General features: G+C 52.2%; 4 protein-coding genes across 4 annotated transcripts; all 4 read right to left on the bottom strand.

Annotated features, from left to right (window-relative positions):
• Positions 1–8072: 8072 nt before the first annotated feature.
• Positions 8073–11618, bottom strand: J4E90_008434 (uncharacterized protein; the record flags this gene model as incomplete). The annotated part of the gene is made up of 1 exon (XM_051437962.1): positions 8073–11618. The coding sequence occupies one exon, from the start codon at positions 11616–11618 to the stop codon at positions 8073–8075; it is 3546 nt and encodes a 1181-aa protein (XP_051287961.1).
• A 916-nt stretch (positions 11619–12534) lies between these two features.
• On the bottom strand, positions 12535–13764 carry J4E90_008433 (uncharacterized protein; the record flags this gene model as incomplete). The annotated part of the gene is made up of 1 exon (XM_051437961.1): positions 12535–13764. The coding sequence occupies one exon, from the start codon at positions 13762–13764 to the stop codon at positions 12535–12537; it is 1230 nt and encodes a 409-aa protein (XP_051287960.1).
• Positions 13765–14073: 309 nt separating this feature from the next.
• Positions 14074–15291, bottom strand: J4E90_008432 (uncharacterized protein; the record flags this gene model as incomplete). Its single annotated transcript, XM_051437960.1, has 2 exons — positions 14074–14609; positions 14661–15291. The coding sequence occupies 2 exons, from the start codon at positions 15289–15291 to the stop codon at positions 14074–14076; spliced, it is 1167 nt and encodes a 388-aa protein (XP_051287959.1).
• Positions 15292–16710: 1419 nt separating this feature from the next.
• J4E90_008431 (uncharacterized protein) lies at positions 16711–18554 on the bottom strand (the record flags this gene model as incomplete). Its single annotated transcript, XM_051437959.1, has 2 exons — positions 16711–18188; positions 18551–18554. 2 exons carry the CDS (start codon positions 18552–18554, stop codon positions 16711–16713), a joined length of 1482 nt encoding a protein of 493 aa, XP_051287958.1.
• Between the last annotated feature and the right edge of the window lie 838 nt (positions 18555–19392).

The following is a 19392-nucleotide window of genomic DNA, read 5'->3' as shown; positions in this document are numbered from 1 at the left end:
GAGGTGTTGTTATCTTACATCCTTCTTTCCTTGGGTCACGTTCCAAAAATTGTCGAAGACATCGCCGTGATCTGCTGGCCTGGTAGACCAAAAATATGAAATCGACGAGTTATGCTGCGCGCTTTGTTCTCCTCTTGAACCAAAAGCTATTTGAGGCGCTCAAATGTCGGTATCTGAAAAACATGGTTCACATCGCGATGTGCTGTGGACTTGCCCGCGCGTTGATGCAAATCTTCTTCCAAAACGCTTCCACAGAATGATGATGTGTGCTGTTTCGATTACGCTGGGTCCACGGCCGAGGCTGGCGTTGATGGCGGGTATAAAGCTTTGATCGAGACTGTGGGAAGTTTGTTGTCCCAATTTCTTCTTCCTTTCCTTCCTTTAAAAAATCACGGCACAGGTTCATGTGTCGATCAAAAAAGTGGAACGGTAGACCGCATGGTGTGCGCTCGCTCTGCCTTCTAGATCTTACATATAAATCGCAACTATTGTCAGCCATGGCGTTCTAGAAAACTCTGGTCGGAGTTGACATGTGTGCGTCTGTGGACCTGGGACAACACTTCCGATGTCAAAAGCACAAACGAAAAAGCCCATGTCCTGCGCGTTTCGCCTGCGCTTCACCAAAACTTGACAACGAAGAAAATTACGACGAGAGCGTCGGATGTGGTGCTCGAGTATAAAACCCGTCATCTTTCACGCGTTCTCCACCTCCTTTGTCATCTCGCAGCTGCGAGTGACCGAAACCACTGGCTCACAAAATGATGTTTTCCTTCCAAATTCCACTGAGAAACTCTACATGTTCCTGCTTGCTCGCGTCTGATCTTCCTCATCATTAAACACGTACGATGTTACGTAGATGGCGCTGTCATCGTGTCTCGAAAATGGGAGATAAACGAGTTATGTCTGAAAACCATCAAAATCCGAATATATGGGTTGCCGCTGGGTGTGGCGGTGGTGTTCGCGTTGGGTACGCGTGCCGACGATGATGATGATCGGCATCATGGTTGCGGAATGAGGTTGAACCAAGATCAGGTCCAGTCTGAGTCAAAGGCGCGCTCTGTCCTTCGTTGTGGGATGAGGAACGTGCCTGTGGGGTGGGGTTGCGTGATGAGGTCTAGCCATGACTAGGCCCCAGTGTGAGTCAAAGGTGCACTCTGTCCTTCGTTATGGAATAGGGCTGTGCAATGAGGGATGAGGGTGTGGCATGAGGTTGCGGAATGAGGTTGTGACCTCATGGTGGAACCACCGAGGTTGATGACGTAAGCTCCTAGCGTGGCATCGACGCGTCACGTTTCCGACCACCATCGTGGTGCTCTTTCCTTTATCATCGCGTGTGTTGTTCGCCGATGCGTGGATCGTACTGCTCGGTGGTATCGTTTCCAACATACTAGTTTAGTATTGCGTATCGCTGGTCTTTGCGGAGGCCGCCTTTCCTTCTACTCTTCATCCACCATCCATGCGCTCGGCGCCATCGTCGCCACATCAGTCCCCGCGCATGAACACCCTTGCATCGTTTTTTTGTATTTTCATATTCTCGTCTCGTTATGTACACGTCCGCATTCTCCATTCCCACCATTAACCCTCCGATACAATAAACACGCCCGCTGTAGAGAACTCGTTCTCGCGACCATCGTAAACCACCGACCCCATACCGAAACGCCCACGCTATAAACACGCACCGTTGAACAAGGCCTTTCCAGAAAGCCTATCCGATATACCGACCGCAATGAGCAAAGGAAAGAGAACGGACGACCGTGTCCATCCGTAAACCATCGTTCCGTAAATAAGGAAGCAATCAAATCCCAAAACATTATGCCAGAGACAACGCCCACGCAAAGAAAGAACAACACCGCCGGCAATCCCTTTATACCATCTCCGATTCCACGTACTGTGTACCATGCATCTTAACCTTAGGTACCGCGTCCCCTCCCGCGCCCCCTCCCGCGCCCCCTCCCTCTAGAATTTCCGCCTCTACCTCTACTTACAGGATTAGGATGGGCGGATCCTTGGCCGTAGCCTCGTCCACCACCCGCTGCAGGTGCTATAGTATGTTGTGGTGTGCCTGTGGGTGCTTGTAGAACACCTCGGTATCCGCTGGTGGGTGCTGGTGCATTGACTCGTGGTGTACGTGAACTATCATGATGAGAGGCTGTAGAATGTGGCGGATATGGCTGTGGCAGGGGAGATCCAGTTTGTAGAGCACTGTTGGATACTCTTGAGTTAAGTGCGCTCCACGAGCTGGAAGAGGCACCACTCTGGCCGCTTGCGGGTGTTTTTCCCCACGCTTTTGCGGTTCCGGGAAAATTCGATGGTGGGTTCACCGAATTTTCATTGCGACGATAATGCTGAGGAACATTTTCAGGATCATTGAGAATGCCTTCCAGTTCGGCGTCAAGGTCATAAGGGCTTCCCTGGCGACTGGCCCTACCAGAAGTACCTTGAGGTGGCGGTTGTGTAGAATACCCTACATGTTGATTCCCAAGCTGTTGTGTTGACGATGCTTGTCTTGTTTGTAGAGTACCTGATTGTATAGCCCCGACACCGCCCGTAGTACCTTGCATGACGTTGCGCACGTACGCATCTTGAACCATGTCGCTTAGTAGTTCTCCATTCGTGAAAAGGCGGGTAGATGTTGGGGTTGGATAAATATAGGCACCACGCTCCATCCCTCTAGCGCCAAGAGTGCCAGGAGTTCCTGGAATGTAGAGATTTCGAGGGGGTGGCCCTTGCCAAACCGCGTCGCAAACGTTCGTGAGCATGTGGTGAAGTTCGGCTTCCGAATTTCCTTTCGCTCGGGTACCATTTGCACGGGCTGTATCGAACTTGTGTCTCCAAAGGGCGACCCAAAAGGTTGCGAAATGTCGGATAAAGTCCATTTTCACCTGTCCCACTATCCAATGATTTGCAGCAACGATTTCCTCAGCCCGTTTTTCACCGTTTGTAGTTGCATTCTTTACATGGCTTGGATAGGGTTCGTTGGCGGCGTTGGTCGACATAGTGATTGACTAGGTATACGTTGGGATATCTTTGTGTTCGAGTGTTCGAGTGTGCGAGTGTTCGATTAGTTCGAGGGTATATGAGTAAGCTACTGACCGGCAGTAGATTGCTGAGATGTTGGCAGTGTAGTGTAATGGAAATGTAAGTGTAATAGTTGTCGTTGTTCTGGGGAGAGATACGTGGAGCACAGCGGAATATATATACATGCTGCTACTCTCAGCGAACAAACAGGTTGATCGTATCTGACGACTCGCTAGTAACATACTGAGCACTTGATAATGTAGAGATTCACACTTAGCTAGCAGATTAAGCATGTAGTTTGTAGAGCCTAGACTGTGTTGACACTTGAATTCACCTTCTTCACGTGGCACGGTGTCTTGCGTGTGGCAATGTGCTGCTCGCAGTGTATGTTTGATTGTAACATGATCGATTGGGGGCTTAAGTGATGTTATTGCTCTTCAGCTAGTGCTCTACGCAGTGATTGGAAGGGAGTGCTGTTCTTGACGGGATCCGAGGTATCACAGATAATGGAGATCTGGAGATGTATACGAAGAGTGCACGCAGCGTGTTTGGTGCTTCACATAAAATCAGATTTACTTCTCGGATTCGCGACGTACAGCTTCTGAAGTATAGGTAAGGTTGATAATTGCACATTGAGTGTTGTTGGGGGATATTACTTACCTCCAGGCCAATTCAACGATGAGCGTCAAGTTAAGTCAAACACTGTTTGACTGTGCGAAATCCGATCACAGCTTCTTTAGATACGATGTTTTTCCCTTTACCACACATATTCAATCTTCTATCTTGTAAGAGCGCCTCTGATCAGCAGGCAATTACCGAAGCTTTGTCCAAATGTCTTTGAATACCTGCCCTACAGACTTCCGTTTGCGTGGATCGTCAAGACCATTTCCGCCGTTACTAGCTTCTGGAAGTTCAATAATAGGGGCCTTCGTGGTGGCCATACCCGTTGTGGGTGCAGGCTCAAGAGCGTCGCGGTTGCGCAGTGGAAGGTCGAGATTGACATAATCGCCAGTCTGTTCCTTAACCAACACACCATCTGAGGTTGCGCGCAGAGGTCCTTGCGATACGTCTAGTCGTGATGAATATTGGTGGACCGACTCCGGCAGCTTCGGGCGCGATGCTGGGGTGTCTGAGGGCGACGTTTGTGATTGTGTTTCTATGAATTTGGGAGGCTGGTATGTCTGGCTATCGAAAATGTTGTTTTGGTGAATCGATGAGGCGGGCCACAAAGCGATGGCTGCGCTGGCTCTCCAGAGTGACATAAAGCAACCAAGGTTCTGTCACGACGCATTTGCGCGCTACTACGATTGATCCTTGTGGAGATATGATTGGGGCCGCGTTTCCTTTTTAACATTGATGCTTAAGTGTTAGTTAGTGAGCTGGCTGCCCAGGTGTGGTGTAGCGACGGGGTGCTGAAGTCAAATGGTGACGCCAGGTTTTGCACCTAGCTAGTGGGCGCAAGGCTGGCAGCTACGAACGCAGTACCTGAACTATGTCAGGTGATGTTAAGAGTAAAACCTTTGGGGGATCGTTGATGGTATGGGCTCAGAAACATCCTTCCGCTTAGTGCGTGTGGATTACGTCATCAAACGACTCATCCCGTGCGCACTTCAGGACTGTCACGGAACGCCTGCTGATCTCAACCCAAGGATCGAGATCTCTATTCGCGCAGAAAACTAACTCCTATAACGCGTGTATCAACGCAATATACCACAGTCGAAATCACAACATCTGTCCATTCTTCCGCCAGTCCGCCATCCCGAGGTCACTTCCACCGCCGCGTATTCGGCCAACACTGCAAACTCACAATCCCAAAGTCACCGTTCAACCCAGGACACCCGATAGTACTGATAGAGTCAGCACTTTTCCTGATCACCTCGCCCCCTCGACCAACTTACTTATACGTTTGTCCATTAGTTATGATATGAGCTTGCGCTCCATTCTTGCAATCCGGTTCCTGGTATAGAAGGCAGTAGCCACCCGGGTCAGATCCGATAGACTGAGGACGACTCAAAGCAAGACCGATCTCCTTTTGGTAAGAAATACAGACTGTTTCGTCAGCAGCAGCAGGAGGTGGCCACCATTTGCATGTTTGAGTTGCAGAAGGGGTGAAGTTTGGACCGGGGCAGATGTAGACGCCGCCGGGTCGGCCTACTTTGGCATCGCAGAAAGGGGAGTTTGGATCGGTGAAGGTGCGTAGGTCGGTGTTACTGCCGCTGAATCCTCCGCCGGTGGCTGGGATTACTTGGACAACGATGGTATCTCTTGTGGGCGTGTTGACGGGGGATGTAGCGGTGATGGCGAAGAAGATACTGGTCAGGTATGCAGGGCAGATGTTCAGCATATCGACCAGTTGAGTTCGGGTTTGAGAAGCAAGAAGGATGCCTATTCTTGAGGTAGCAGCGGCTCTTGGTGGTTGTTGGCACAATGGTGTAGAAGAGGTGGGAAGATACTGACGCGTGAGTAAAACCCTAATATATATTCTCCTTGAGCGGCGAACATGTGATGATAACATGTTACATTGGCGTCCTTTTTCCTAACGATGACCACAACATGAACAGCGCGATGCGTCCCTTACAACCCACTCGATCACACCCAAACTTCACAACGCCACATCAAAGCACCGAGCAAAGTCGAGATTCCTAGCATTGAATGCAGTACTGAACAGCACTGTATAATGCAAAAAGCAGACATAAATAGACCTGATAGCATACTTCTTCCTTCCTTTATCCTGACACGCAATATTTACTTTACAAGAACTCTCGCATCAACACAGCACGGCTTCTATAGATTTAGCAACAACCAAAACGAAGTCACATTCCTCTCACACCACAATGCACCCACTCACCCTCTTCCCCCTCATCATCACCGTAGCAACGGCTCTCCCTTTCGCCGTCAGCCCCCACCCGGACACATCCAGCCAAGACCAACCAGACTGTAAACCCGGCGCCGAAGGCACTACAGCCGGCGTAACCTACTGCCTGAGCACAAACTTCAACGGGCCTTGCGAATGGCACGCCTACTACCCCGACCGAGACTTGTGTCTAGCTTTCGACGAAAAACCAGAAAGGCGCCCCCTTTCCATCCGCCCTCAGCACGGTGGGTACTGCGAGTTGTTCAAGGACAACAAATGTGGGGGTGATCCGGTCAGCATCTGGAAGGACGATACGACGACGAAATTGGAGTGCCCGGGTATGAGTGATGCTGGGAAGCCGGTTTGGTTTGGTAGTATGAGATGTAGGACGGAGGACGAGGGGACGGAGAACTCGGATGGATCTAGTGGAGGGGAATACCAGGGTAGTGGGGGTTATCCCTATCCGGGGAGGGATCCACTCAGGTTGGTTTAGGTGGTTATTCGGGGTTGTTCGTGGAAGGAGGAGGAAGATGGGAAGTTTGGAGCGCGGTGTATGTATGCCAGGTTGGGCTTAGCTGACGTTTAGCTCGTCTACTTGTATCACAATCACATGGAACGAGTCACTGAATTGGCATCTCTCTTAATTTATATATTGTATCAAAGTTACAAACTCAGTCCCGAAGATGTAGCACTAAACATATCAAAGATGTAAAGACAGCAGATAGCCAAGCCAGTATCCACTAGCTTCAACTCAATGCCAAACCAATCACAGATATATCTTGCATCCGCCCAATCCCCAGATCTCTGCTCCTACCGTCAAAGAAAGCAAAAATGAGAACCCAACACGCCGCGGGAAAAGAAAACCCACACTACCGTCTAGTTCTTCGTACACTTCATACTCTTAAACCAAGTCGGGTTCCCCAATTTTGACAAGCCAGGACACTGAAGCGGCGTCTCCCCACCCTTCTCCCAAATCTCCAACACATCCCCATCCTTACAATCCAGCTCCTTGTACAACTTGCAACTGCCGCCTAACACAGAAATTCCAAAAATCAGCGAATGCCTCCATTATGCACATGTGCGTACAGAGTAGGTGAAGAAGAACTTACCCATATCCGGACCCATGGAGCGAGGTCTTGAGTCATATGTGGGGAAATTCACGCACCACGGTTGTGGCTCGAAGATGCGCGCTTGGCAGCCTTGTGTAAAGCCGGGGTATAGGCACCATTTTACGCTGGGGTTTTGGGGTGGCGCGGAGCAAAATTCGGGGGATTGGGAGGGCGCGAGGTATGGGCTTATTCCATGGTGGTTTTGGAGTATGAGGGGCATTGCGGAAGTGAGGGCGAGGCCGCTGAGGAGAGTGGGAAGTGTAAAGAAGTGCATTGTGAGGTGGTGGTAGTCTGGGATGCTAATCTCAGTTGTTGGTCTGTAATCTTGATTTATTTCGTGTTCTGACGTGGCAGTTGTTGTGTTGATATAGTCAAGTAAAGAGGGGCAAAGGGTGTATTTATGTGCGATCAACAACTATGCCTCGTTTGCACCAACGTCAAGTTTGAGTTATCACGTCGGGAAATCTTGACATACCCTCGTAAATGAAATGGAAGACTGCTTGACAGATTGAAGGTCAGCGTAAGAATGACCTGCACCACCGCCCCTCAGCCTCCATATGTCCTTGTATATGGAATGAAGAGTGCTCATGGAATGGATCAACTCTTGACTTCGACTTCACTTGTGGGAATGTTATGACTCCTTCATCACGACACCACGTAATATCACGAATAATTTACCAGTCTACTCAAAGTTCTGGTGCCGTTTAAAACGCTCTTGGCAAGCGCAGCACATCACCCGCACACTAAACTCGATGTCTTTGAACATGGCAAACACAAATGGTATTATCGTAAGCCGAAGCCAGATCTTTGACTTCTCTTGCGTTCTCCCGTCTCGTCTTCTCCCGCCCTCTTCTTCGGTTTTCTTCCTTCCTATCCTTCTTCCAATCTCTAGTACACAGGAAACAAGAGTCGAGTCGAGTCGAGTCAAGACAAAGGAGACAAGGTATACACAGCCACAACCAACACTCACATCAACGACGGAAAAACGTGTTGAACTTTGAAGGAAAAAAAACAATGAGAGAAGAATACACACAGCAAACCTCACCTCTCCCTACCCCGTCACTTCCCTCCCTCAACTCAACGTCTCAGAACTAATAAGGCGCCCTCCCCACCCCACCCCCCGTCCCCACACTCTCCACCACACTCGCACTCCCATCATCCTCCTCCTCCCCATCCTCAACCCCAATACTATCCAAAAACCCGGTAAAGTCCGGTTTACTCCCCGCACCCCCAGTCCCCCTCCTCGCACTCCTTTCCCCACTCCTTCCCCTGCTAACCCCACTCTTCACACTCCTACTACGTCCAGCTTTACTTCCATTGGGCGCCGTCTTGGGTCTGGCCGCGAAATCGCGGGTGTCGCTTTGACCATGGCCATTTGGTGAAGTGCGCAGTTCTTCTGGGATGGGAGGGACGGGGGGGAGGTTTGTCATTGTGTAGGTGCTTTCTCTTGGGTTTGCTGCACCACCACCAACACCAACATTATTATTGTTATTCGTGTTAAAGTTCATGGACGTAGTCATTTCCGGGCGGGGCGTAAGCGTCGCAGCAGGCGTAGTAGGAGAATCAGGATTTTGAAGTTGCTGTTGGGAATCGGTGGCGGGTGGGTGAGTCGTTATGAAAGAAGCATCCGACAGAGAATGCACGCTGACGAGCGAGTCGGAGGCGGAAGATGCGTGGTCGGAAGAGGATTTGCGGTGTCGGTGTGAGGGGGCGCGGTGGGAATAACCTGTTCGAGGGGCGCCGCCACCGGATGTGGAGAGTGCGCGGCGGAGATCGTCGACGCGGACTGTGGAGCGGAGGGAGGAGGAGCTGTTGGGTGTGTCGCCTGGACTGCGGCTGCGGTTTGGCGAGGAGAGACGGCCTACCAGACCGTATGCCGCAGATGGGGGTCTGCTGTGTGCGCGTCTGGGGCTTTGGGCTGGCGAGCTACCATTACTGTCGAGGTTGCCATTGGGGATGTTGACACCGAGGAAGTTGTTCTTCTGCGTGGCGGCAGTGTAATGTGTGCCTGTCTTTGAACCAGAGATTGAAGCAGATGACGAATCCTTCGTGTGAGAAGACAAGCAGTCTTCGCGACTCCAGTTCGCCAAAAGATCTTCTCGAACCTTGAACGAAAGTTCCGGTGCGCTTTGCTGGCTCACGGGTTGTGTCGGTTGATGAATGGTAGGAATAGACGCAGAGGCCCCACGGCCAGGTGATCCCGGCGGCGATGAAGGCGGCGAGTATAGGGAAGTCGAATAACCTTCCGATATCTTCTCGACCAATGCCTCGCGGTTGTCAAAAGGCTTAAGCGCTTCGTTCTCAACAATCTCTGACGGGATAGCGACAGGTGTCGGGTGCGGCGTTTCTATCAGCTCAATCGGCATTGGCGGGACGCGTATGCTCTTCATCCAAAGACCCTTGCTGCTTCTGCGAGTGATCTCGTTGTGGAGGGCGCGACCGACAGAAGAAACCTCAAAGTCCAAGGTCATGCTAAGTGCCCAGAGGTATCCGTGTACTAAGCTCCCCAGGCGCAGCTTAGCACCGGGATCTTCGATGGTAACGATGTCCTCTTGCAGCCGCATGATCATTGGCAGTCCGCTCCTCGCTGCGTTCACTCCGAGCCTGTTCACCAGAGTAGTGAGCAGTAGATGGAGGAGCAGGTAGTCCGCCTCAGAGTCGACATAGTGGAGCGCATTCTCGTATACCGCTAGATGGAGCAATGGCAAAAACGTGTCCCTACCACGTTTCGACACCCTCTCCCTGTTCGACGCATTCGAGACCGCACGTCTAGCTAGCGCATTCTTTTCATTATCCTTTTCCTTCCGCCTGTAGTTGTCTACAATCTTCAAATCTTCCTTGTCCTTTTCTGTGTTCAGCCAAGTGATCAGCGCATCGACATATGCTTTCCTGACTTGACCACTCGGGTCGCGCAGAAGCCATTGTGTGCCTTCCCAAACACTCACGCCGACCTTGCTCCGCGACACAGACGCAGATGAGCCATCTGGTCTTCGGGTGTTCGCCGTCTTGATGATGGCCTTGACAGCATCAAGAGCAGTAATGCGTGCTGTTTCGAAAGAGAAGAATCGATCCACGTGCGTCTTCTCCTGCATACTGATAGAGTCGGCTACAGCATCTATCGCACCTTCGGGGTTCTGTATCGCTTCGGTGGTGGAGGAAACGCTCGAAAGCCGCGATGGCTTGAGTCGGCTCAGTATCGCTTCCACCATATCAGAGATCTGATCAGTGTAGTATACATGCGTCGCAAGATCTGCCATGCATCTCTGCACTGTATCCAGAAGCTGCATCCTTGCATCAGAAGGCTTCTTGACGACTTCCATAACGACACTATCCAGATTGGCCGTCGACGATTCATTGCTACCTTCTTTCTCCGATACAACCGATGTTGTCTGCTGATGATGCGGTACGATGTTTGATCCCGGTCCGCCGAGCTGGAGAAGTAGCAATGAGTGAGAAATGAGCCCAACCAGGACATCCATGACACTCAGTCCGATGAAGTTGATCGTCGAGGCCAGAAGGTAGTCGATGATCGTCGCCAGAGTCAGCTGCCGTTCGAGATCGTCTTCTACGATTGGACTGCGGACCAGGGCTTCCACTGCGCCTACTAGGATGGTGTATCGGTCTTGTACGGGGACCCATGCGCAGATCATGGCCATAAGTGTAGTCGCCCAGTGGCTGCTCTCGTTCGGTGCAGCTTCTTGCAGGCTCTTGACATGTGATCCGATGAACTTGAGCACAGCGGACGTCGCAAGCCGGAGCTGTCCTCTGTTCACACCCTGGAATATGCTCCTCAGGGCCTGGAGCGCGAGCACTCCCACCTCCTCTTCCGCAAGCTTATCCGCATCCTCCGTTGTGCCAGATGCCGCAATCGGGTCGCCGTCGTCGTCGTCGGTCCGCGCGGTGGACACACTCTGCCGCCGTCGCAATGCCAGCTCTTTCTCATGTTCGCCCTTTGTAGCTTCCCGCGTCTCCAACCGCTTCAGATACGCGCCGCTCTCCGAGTGTATGTTAAGGAGGATGACTGGTATGACAGCACCCAGTTGACGCCCGGTCTCAGACCCCAGTGACTCACTCGAGGCAATGGCCTTGAGCGCCTGCAGCCCAGCCTTCCGGTATCTGATCGCGACCGGCCAGCTGACTGGTGCCTTGCCCGTCTTGGCCGTCTCCTTGGACGCGAATTGGGCGTATAGTTGTACAATCTCCTCGTACTTCTTGATGTAGTCCTGGTCGGCTGCGAGGGCGGCGGGGTCCTGATGCGCGCATAGGGCTTCGAAGGTGGGCACCGACTCCTCGACCATAGTAACGTCGTTGGAATTGAGGATAGTGCGCAGGATATGCAGGACAGCGGTGGCATAGAGGGGGAGGTCGCGCGGGCACTTCTCGATCAGCGCCTTGATGATCTGCATGGTGACCTGCACATTGCCCGTCCGGACCTTCCACACATCCTTGGTCGCCCTCTTGTCCAGAAAGTCGACGACCTTTTGCAGCTTACTGCGGCGCGTGCTGGCGTAGAAGAGCAGGTAGCTCAGCTCGCTCGAATTGGCCTTGGCCTCGGCATCGCTCTTCTGCACCTTGGGGTAGCATTTTAGGACCAGGACCTGGTGCTTGGGGCGACACGCCTGCCGCGCTGCGTTCATCGAGGCTCAGGGTGGTGACGTTGCGGGTTCGATCGAGGTAAGCGGCAGCGATTGACTGGGATACGGGATGCGAACGCGAAATCGTTGTCGGCGGCAGCGGCGGCGGCGGCGGCGATGACGAACGGCGGGGGAGGTTTGGGCGAGGGATGGATTAGGATAGTTGGAAGTGGAATCAATGGGCGGCGGGAGGACTCAGGGTCGCGGCATTATTCGTGCAGCAACAGTTGTTCACTAGCACGCAGGCATGTGCGTGCAACGGACGATCGCGGGCCAGGGAGCTGACTAGGGGCGTTTCCACTTCGGGGTCTGCGGAGCTACACAACAGCTATTTGCAAGTAGCATCAAAGCTTCTGACACTTCGATTAAACTACCAGCTGTAGTAAAGACATTCTTAACCTCCTCCTCCACCCCGCCTCCTCGCCTCCACCTCCCTCACCCACCCTGCGGCATTATTCGTGCGGCAGGTCGATCACTAGCACGCATGCATGTGCGACGGACGGTCGCGGAATAAGGAGTGGCTTGGGTGGATAAACATGATCGGCCGTATCCATGTCCGGCCCAGAGACGTGGTCACTGCCCAACGTTGCCTGCCAAGCCGTCACCAACACAACACCGACACCAAAACTTTGTCATACGGGTGTTAGGTGAAACGTCCAACATCTTCTCTGACGCTGCGCTGCATAACAAAAAAGTTCCAAATCCTTTTCCTCTCCAGTAACTTGATGGTATATGTTACAAAGAAGCGAATACTGTCCACAAGATTACAGCTCTTCACGTGGTACTATTGTACACTTTGGCGGGTGTCGCGCTTTTCTACTTTCAAAGCACGTGCTATCAAACATTGAAACACCACTGTTCCTTCTGCACCCCACAGCCTCCCACACGCCCTCTTCCGCATCCCCAAATCTCCCGCCCCTTAGAACTTAGGGCTATTCTTATTCCCAATCTGTCCCCTTTGCTGCCACCTCTGAGTCCCACCTCTCGGATCCCTCAGATCATCCAACCTCCTAATCGGCAGCACCGCATCCGGATCCGGCACAAGGAACCCATCCGTCTCCTCATCCCTCTTGAGATACTTCTTCTCTTCCCCACTTAACACCCTCTTGCCCCCCTTCCCATGCTTAGCCCTAGCCTGCTTCCGCGGCAACCCCGTATTAATACTATAGTCTTCTAATCCAGAATTCCGTAGCTGCTGACGCATAACCTTGGGTAACATGGCTTGGTTACCGGATTTAATGGATGAGGTAACTGAGGACTTGATGTGGAAGAGTCGATTGTCGAGGTTTATCGCTGGTTCCACTTTGTTGCCTGCGACGGCGACCCATTGGACGAGGCGGCCGTCGGACACAGGGTTGATGAGGTAGCGCGTGTCTTCTGGCATGCTCTTCATGATGATTTCGGGGCGGAGGTGCGGGAAGTGCGTGTGCATCCATAGCCAGCGCTCTGGTCCTGCGGGCTTGATGCGCTCTTCTTTCAAGAGCATCTTTCCCTGCAGGCGCAGCCGGAATTCGACTGCGTGCCCGGCTTCAATGAACTGGTAGGCGCGGTCCAAGCACATTCTGAAGTATTCGACGGGGCTGGACTCGTTGAGGATGATGTTTTTCAGGCCGCCTATTTGTTTGCCTTTTTGCCCCGCCGTCTTTGGGGCTCGGTATGTGTAGGCGTTGTGGATGGCGAAGTCTCGCAACTCTTCGGGTATCGGCAGCTCTGGGTCGTCGATGTGTCTGCTTGCCATTCCTTTCGTGATCTCGCCGAGGCAGTAGAGCATTTTCCCGGGTCCGACATGTTGTGTGAGGAGTTCTTCGAAGGAAGCGCTCTTCGCTATTACGGACAGCTTCTTAGCCTTCTTGTCTGTCTGCCATAGTTTGACTCGGTGTTTTACACTTTGCAGTGGCGCTAAAATTTCAATCTCCCACGAGCTAAAGTTGAGAACTTTGTGCTGTCCGAGGACTGTCTTGGCCTTGGCCGTTTTGTATAGGTTGAGCGCGCGGCGCTGCTCGAGGCGCTGGGTGGGACAGGCGGGGCGCGGTACGTGAGGGGCGCATTGCGGGCGGTACAGTGTATGGAGGGCGCGTATCGGGATTCTTACGGGCGGTAGAAGGAGCGATCGGAATTCGACAGTGGGTATGCGCATTCTGGGTGCCATGGTGGCGCGATGAGAGTTTGTATAGACCCTGTCGAAAGAGGCGACACCTGACTCGGGCCGCGCTATGATTTTTTGGTTCATGACGTCGCAACCACAATCACTTGGCATGCCGAAACTAACACGTGCATTCCTACGTACCTACTAAAGTCCCGTCTGCATTGTCATGAGTTATCGAGCAATACCATTATAGAGAGCCGATTGTATATTTCGCAACTGTATCTACGAAATCTTTGAATCCACCATATAACCCAAAGCAGCCATCCTGTTCACTCTATGAACACCGTCTCTATCCCTATGCAATGATACCACCTATGTCCACATCGGCACCGAAAAATTCGTAGCCACCTCATCACTCCCCAAATACTGCGTCTCAGACGCAGGCGGAAAGACAGCCTCCCAATTAATCCCCGTGCCAAAAATATACGGCGGATCATTCCAGATCACATCACCAAACTCCATTGTAGGCTCTGGTATATACGGCGCTGCATCTGCTTCAACAAGAGAATCATATCTGTGTTCCCGCCCAGTCAGGTTCGTTGGTACAGCTAGGGATGGCCTCTGAAAGGCCGGAGTGGCTGCGGGTAGGGGCGTGGCTTGGTACGAGCTATTTATAGAGCTGGCACTTGCACGTCGGTCTGGGTTGAAGGATGGCGTAGATGGCGGCTGCGCTTGATTCAGGAGATCGTGCTCGCAACGGCGCACGATCTGCGCCACGCGTTGTAGGAGCTGTTGCTCGGCTGGAGTGGGGACTTGTCCGGATTCCATGAGTAGTTCTTCTTGTACGCGGCGCAGAAGGTCTCTGCGGAAGCGTCGCGATGTTTCGCTAGGCGAGTCGCAATCGTAGACTGATCTGTATGTTAGTAGGTTCAAAGATCGAGCAGGGTGCGATAACGTACATGGACTGGGTATCTCTGCAGCAGATACATCTGGGAAGAGAACCTGATATACATCTCTCCATTTGTCTTCTTCTAGTCTCAGGGCAGTGGTACGCTTCCTCAGCGTCCACACAGTTTCGCGGTCGATCCCTTCGATCTGTTGGGGTAATGATCTCTCGCATTGCTGCAGACGCACGTGACTCGATTGCTCCTTGTCTGACTTGAAGGTCTCGTAGCAGATTGGACAGAATATTGGTTGGGAATGTGACCGGTAGAGATGCTCTTTCATTCGATGAACCGTGGGCCAGCCGGGCCCCGGACAGGTTCTCCTGTTGCGATGTCGATCCGGGTCGTGTTTGTAGAAAGGACATGCAAACCTCGCACCGGTCTCGGACTCATCGGTAGTGGTCGTTGATTCACGACGTCGCTTGCTTGAGCCATCTTCGTCATCATCTTCTGGCGGTGGGCTGCCCTCCAAACGGGACTTGCGCTTCGAACCTGAGCTCACAGACGTCTTGCGGCTACTCTGGCCCGAAGGCAGCGTGGATCTAGCTTGGCTGTGCGCGGCGCTGCGTCCAGTACATTGCTTGTAAGCTGCATTGCGGAGGTTGATTTCGACCTTGCGCAGGATGAGCTTAATGATTTTCTGCATGGGGGCTGGAGATGGTTGTATCGGCCGAACGTCATGCTCCAATTCGTCTTCGCTGACGTCCGTGTTGGTATGCATGTCGCAAGAGCTGGTGGATGAGATGGAGACGATGGATGTTACTCTTTCTCTGGGACGCTTGGCGGATGGAAGATTGTCGTCGATCCACCTCTCTATATCTTCGTCTTCCGATGCTGGCCTGTCTTTAGGGCTGTCCTTACGTGCACAATCAATAAGACTCTTGACAGATCCTATTTTTGGAGCTTCTGGAGGCGTGGTGTCGAGGAATGTCTGGTTGGTGACGACTTCTGCAGGGTTGCTGGTGATGTTGTTCTGTCCAACCAACCATGGCCTATCGACGGTGCATCTCTTGAGAAAGGTAGCCTTGTTGTTGACAAGAATGCTCGGCACACAGGGAGGAGGTCCGAAAAATATGTCTGCTGCGCCGTTAGCGATCTGAGCTCCTGCTAGAAATTGTAGTAGGCAATACCCTGATCCAACGTTCCCGCATCCAAGGGTGAGAGAGAATCAGGATCGCTATTGTAGCCCGAATCACGGGTCCTGGAAGAAGACAGCGAATCCCTTCTACATATTCGCTTGCTTGTGCTCAATCTTGGTAGGCCGGCTTGCGCATGGCTACATGATGCCATGGCGAACATTGCGCAAAGTTGTTAGAGGCGTCCGAGGGGAATGCTCGTGTTCGCAGTTGACAGAGTAAGGCAGGGTGTGAGCAGAAGGAGAGGGCAACGTTATTGAAGACATCGCGGAGATCTTGAAGGATGCCTGACGGCTGTCACAAGCAGTCAGACCCACTGCGCGAATGCGCAAACGTGGGAACAGGGTGTAGCTGACGAATTCCGCCCACCGGTCATCATCCAGTCTCCAGGCACGGGAGGCCCGACTGCCAATCGTCGCAGGTCATGATGTGTCGGCACAACGGCGCCGCGGCAGGTACGGGTTGAGCATCAGGGCGTTGTGGCTGAGCAATATTGATGAGTGCCCAGGTGAGGTGTTAGTAGGCCCAACCAGAAATTGGGCATTTGATGTTCGTAGGGCGAATCCCGCGGAGAATGACGACGATAGATGCACCAATGAAGCTTGCGCTAGCCCTGGAGGCAGGCGCTAAGAACGAATCGGAATGTGGGGTAGCGACATTCTCAACCCCAGCTGCACCTTGTTCATCTCTTGGGAAATGGCTCTTTTTCGGCTTGGAAGTTCAGGAGATCGTTGGAAAAGAGTTGGATTCTAGGCTGATCGAAGGCCATACCTTGCCTTCAGCTTCACAGTCTAGAATTTGTGATCTTCGACGTCGCCACCAAGTCATCTCATCGGCCTGTCACTGTACTTGCGCCACATGTGTATACTGCTGCATCACGTATGTGACGAGGTACTCATAAACGCTAAACAGGATGTCGCGAACACCATCTATACTCTCCGCCGATAGCACTCCCACGAGTCATTCATGACGAACCTTTGATATTCCATGCATCTCGGCTCATTGAACATCTCCTTCCCAAGTACAGCCTCAACCTTCCCCCTCCAAAACTCACTCCCCTCAATATCCTCAACAAAGCTCATAAGGCGCTGTTCCACCCCGCTCTTACGAAGCGAGTAGCGCGGCTTTCCCATACGCTTAGCCACGAGATAGAAGATAACAGGCAACATATCCGTCTCCTTGAACTCGCTCAATGCTCTATTGGCACTAGGACCCAGCTGCTTAAGGCACTCGCGGTGTACATGCCGATTGTACTCCGCGCCGTGGTCGAGCATGTACTTAACGGTAGAAATGTTTTCGAACTCGATGGCGCGTATAATGGGAGAGCCTGCGTTGATGGAAACGCCGTGTTCGAGGAGTACATCGATGACGCGTCGTTGGAGGTACTGGGCGGCGGTTTGCATGCACGATAAGCCCAAGGTCTGTTCGACTTTAGTCTTGTACCGTCGGGCTATGTCCGAGCCTGCTACGGGACCCTCCCGCTGGAAGCAGGTGGGGTTATGGGCAATGAGGTGTCGAAGGATATCCACTTGGCCGTACTCGCACGCGAAGAGCATCGCATATGCCACGAGTGTCTTTGCGGATATGGGGGCAGTACTCCCCACTACCGCCATAGTAGTCTTGAAAGTGTCCATGCAGCCGGTCTTGATAGCAGTCCTGATCCATAGTTCAGCACAGGCTAGACCCACGTGAGTCAAGCTGGAGTCACAGATTCCATTCTTCCTAGCGACTACTGCCAACGTAAGAATCGTTTGGCGGTGTTTGGATTGAATAGCTGCGTTAAAGATGCACTGGAATCTGTGCTTGAAAGTATCGGTCCACTTTTCTGCACCTCCGAAGTCTTTAAGTGCTTTGAGTAGATGCTGTACGACTTCTATGTGTCCATTAGACGCTGCTGCTCGAAGAGGATCTGCGTAGACGTTGTCGTTGGACGCATGTTGTCGGAAATATGGCCACGACGGCCAGTCTGATTCGTTCTCCTCGAGGAGTTCCTTCACTGCACACAGGCTACCTACAGCGGCAGCGCTAACTAGGTCGGCCCGTTCTGTGGAACTAAAAAGCGGATACTCGCTGGGCGAGCGAAGTGCCCGATCGATCGCTGCTAGCTTGCCTCCTCGGGTCAAATACTGCAACATGTACTCGACGTATTGAGCTTTGGTCTTCTCATCGTAGGGATGGCCTTCGATCTTTAGGACCGCTTCAGCGCGTGCCTCGATAGAGGTGACAAGCGGGTCGTTAAAGGCTTTTCGAACAGTGCTTTGTAGGATTTCGGGGAGCATGTGATGTAGAACCCTCTTATCAGCTTCGCAACCTCTGAAATCTTCCTGAAAAAGTTCGTATTCATAGTCGAAGTGGCCAAAATGCAAGTGATTGGCGATCTGGTAGCGGATCTTTTGGTCAAATACCTCTACACAACGTTAGCGCATCCGGATTAATATCATAGTACCGATGTATATCTTACTACAAACTGCACGAGTAGCCGAAGCTTCGTGGACACGAACAGTGTGTACATAGTTGACAATTATGTCGTGGAAGATGTCCTCCGGGAGTTGCAGCAGTGCGCTTTCAGACGTCATGATCTGGTGACGACGGGTCAACGGGTCAACGTCGATCGAGTGACTGTGATATTGTAGTTGAGGGTCGCAAAGTGAGATTTAGTTGGGAGTCAGAGAGATTCGGCGCTGGCCAGGGTAAGAGGAAGATGTAAGGCGGAACGAGGCAGGCGAACAACGGCCATACTTCTGCAGGCGGCGAGAACTGCAGTTAAACGCATTGTAGCAGTCCATTGTGAAGGTGAAAACAGTGACTTGAAGTGAATGGGTTCGACTTTGGAAAGAAGCTTGGTGAACACCGGATTCTCGCCAAGGATGCCAACCACGAGAACGTCGGCTGAACAGGAAGTCGAAGATGCTGGTCATATTGTGTGATTACTTGAGGAACAGATATCTGGTCGCCGCACGCAGTTCTTGCAGTATCACCGAGTGCATCAAAAGCTGGAGGCTGTGTCGAAGTATATTCAAAGGTTCGTGATGGGTCGAGGGTTCCTTCCCATCAACACACACGTCATCACCCCTAGCGTACGATCCGTGCGCCTTACCCAGCAAACCTCACATCCCCAATCTCCATTCTAGGAAGCCGCAGAGCACACACAACACACAGGAACCCGTCAACCCCCCGCTTTCACACGCACTCCTCATCAACAAGAAACAACGGGCCCATAAGTCCCTTTCGATTCCAAAGTGCCATGGTGATACGATAAACTAGCTGGGTATATTCATACCCAAGAGACAGCTGTCCGTAGACAAAATACGGCTGTCAACTCCAGACACCATGCCAGTAAAACAAAGGAATACCAGCGAACACCCATGACCCTATGTTTGATACACCTTCGCCCTCCCTGGGGCAAAGAATACCATACCATCCTATACCAGACCATCCCATACTCCATCCCCATCCCCATCCCCAACGCCCACCAAACCCCAGACCCATCCTCCGGATACCGATATCCTATCCTATCCTTTCCGCTCAAGCCGACGACCTATTAACCATACTAAGTACTCCATCCCCTCAAACAAACATTAACATCTTACGACGGGGCCTTTGGACAGAAA

The sequence above is a fragment of the Alternaria incomplexa genome (genome assembly GCF_024043165.1).
Source record: "Alternaria incomplexa strain BMP 0042 chromosome Unknown scaffold_13, whole genome shotgun sequence".
Lineage (NCBI taxonomy): Eukaryota > Fungi > Ascomycota > Dothideomycetes > Pleosporales > Pleosporaceae > Alternaria > Alternaria incomplexa.
This window is presented reverse-complemented; position numbering and strand designations above follow the sequence as displayed.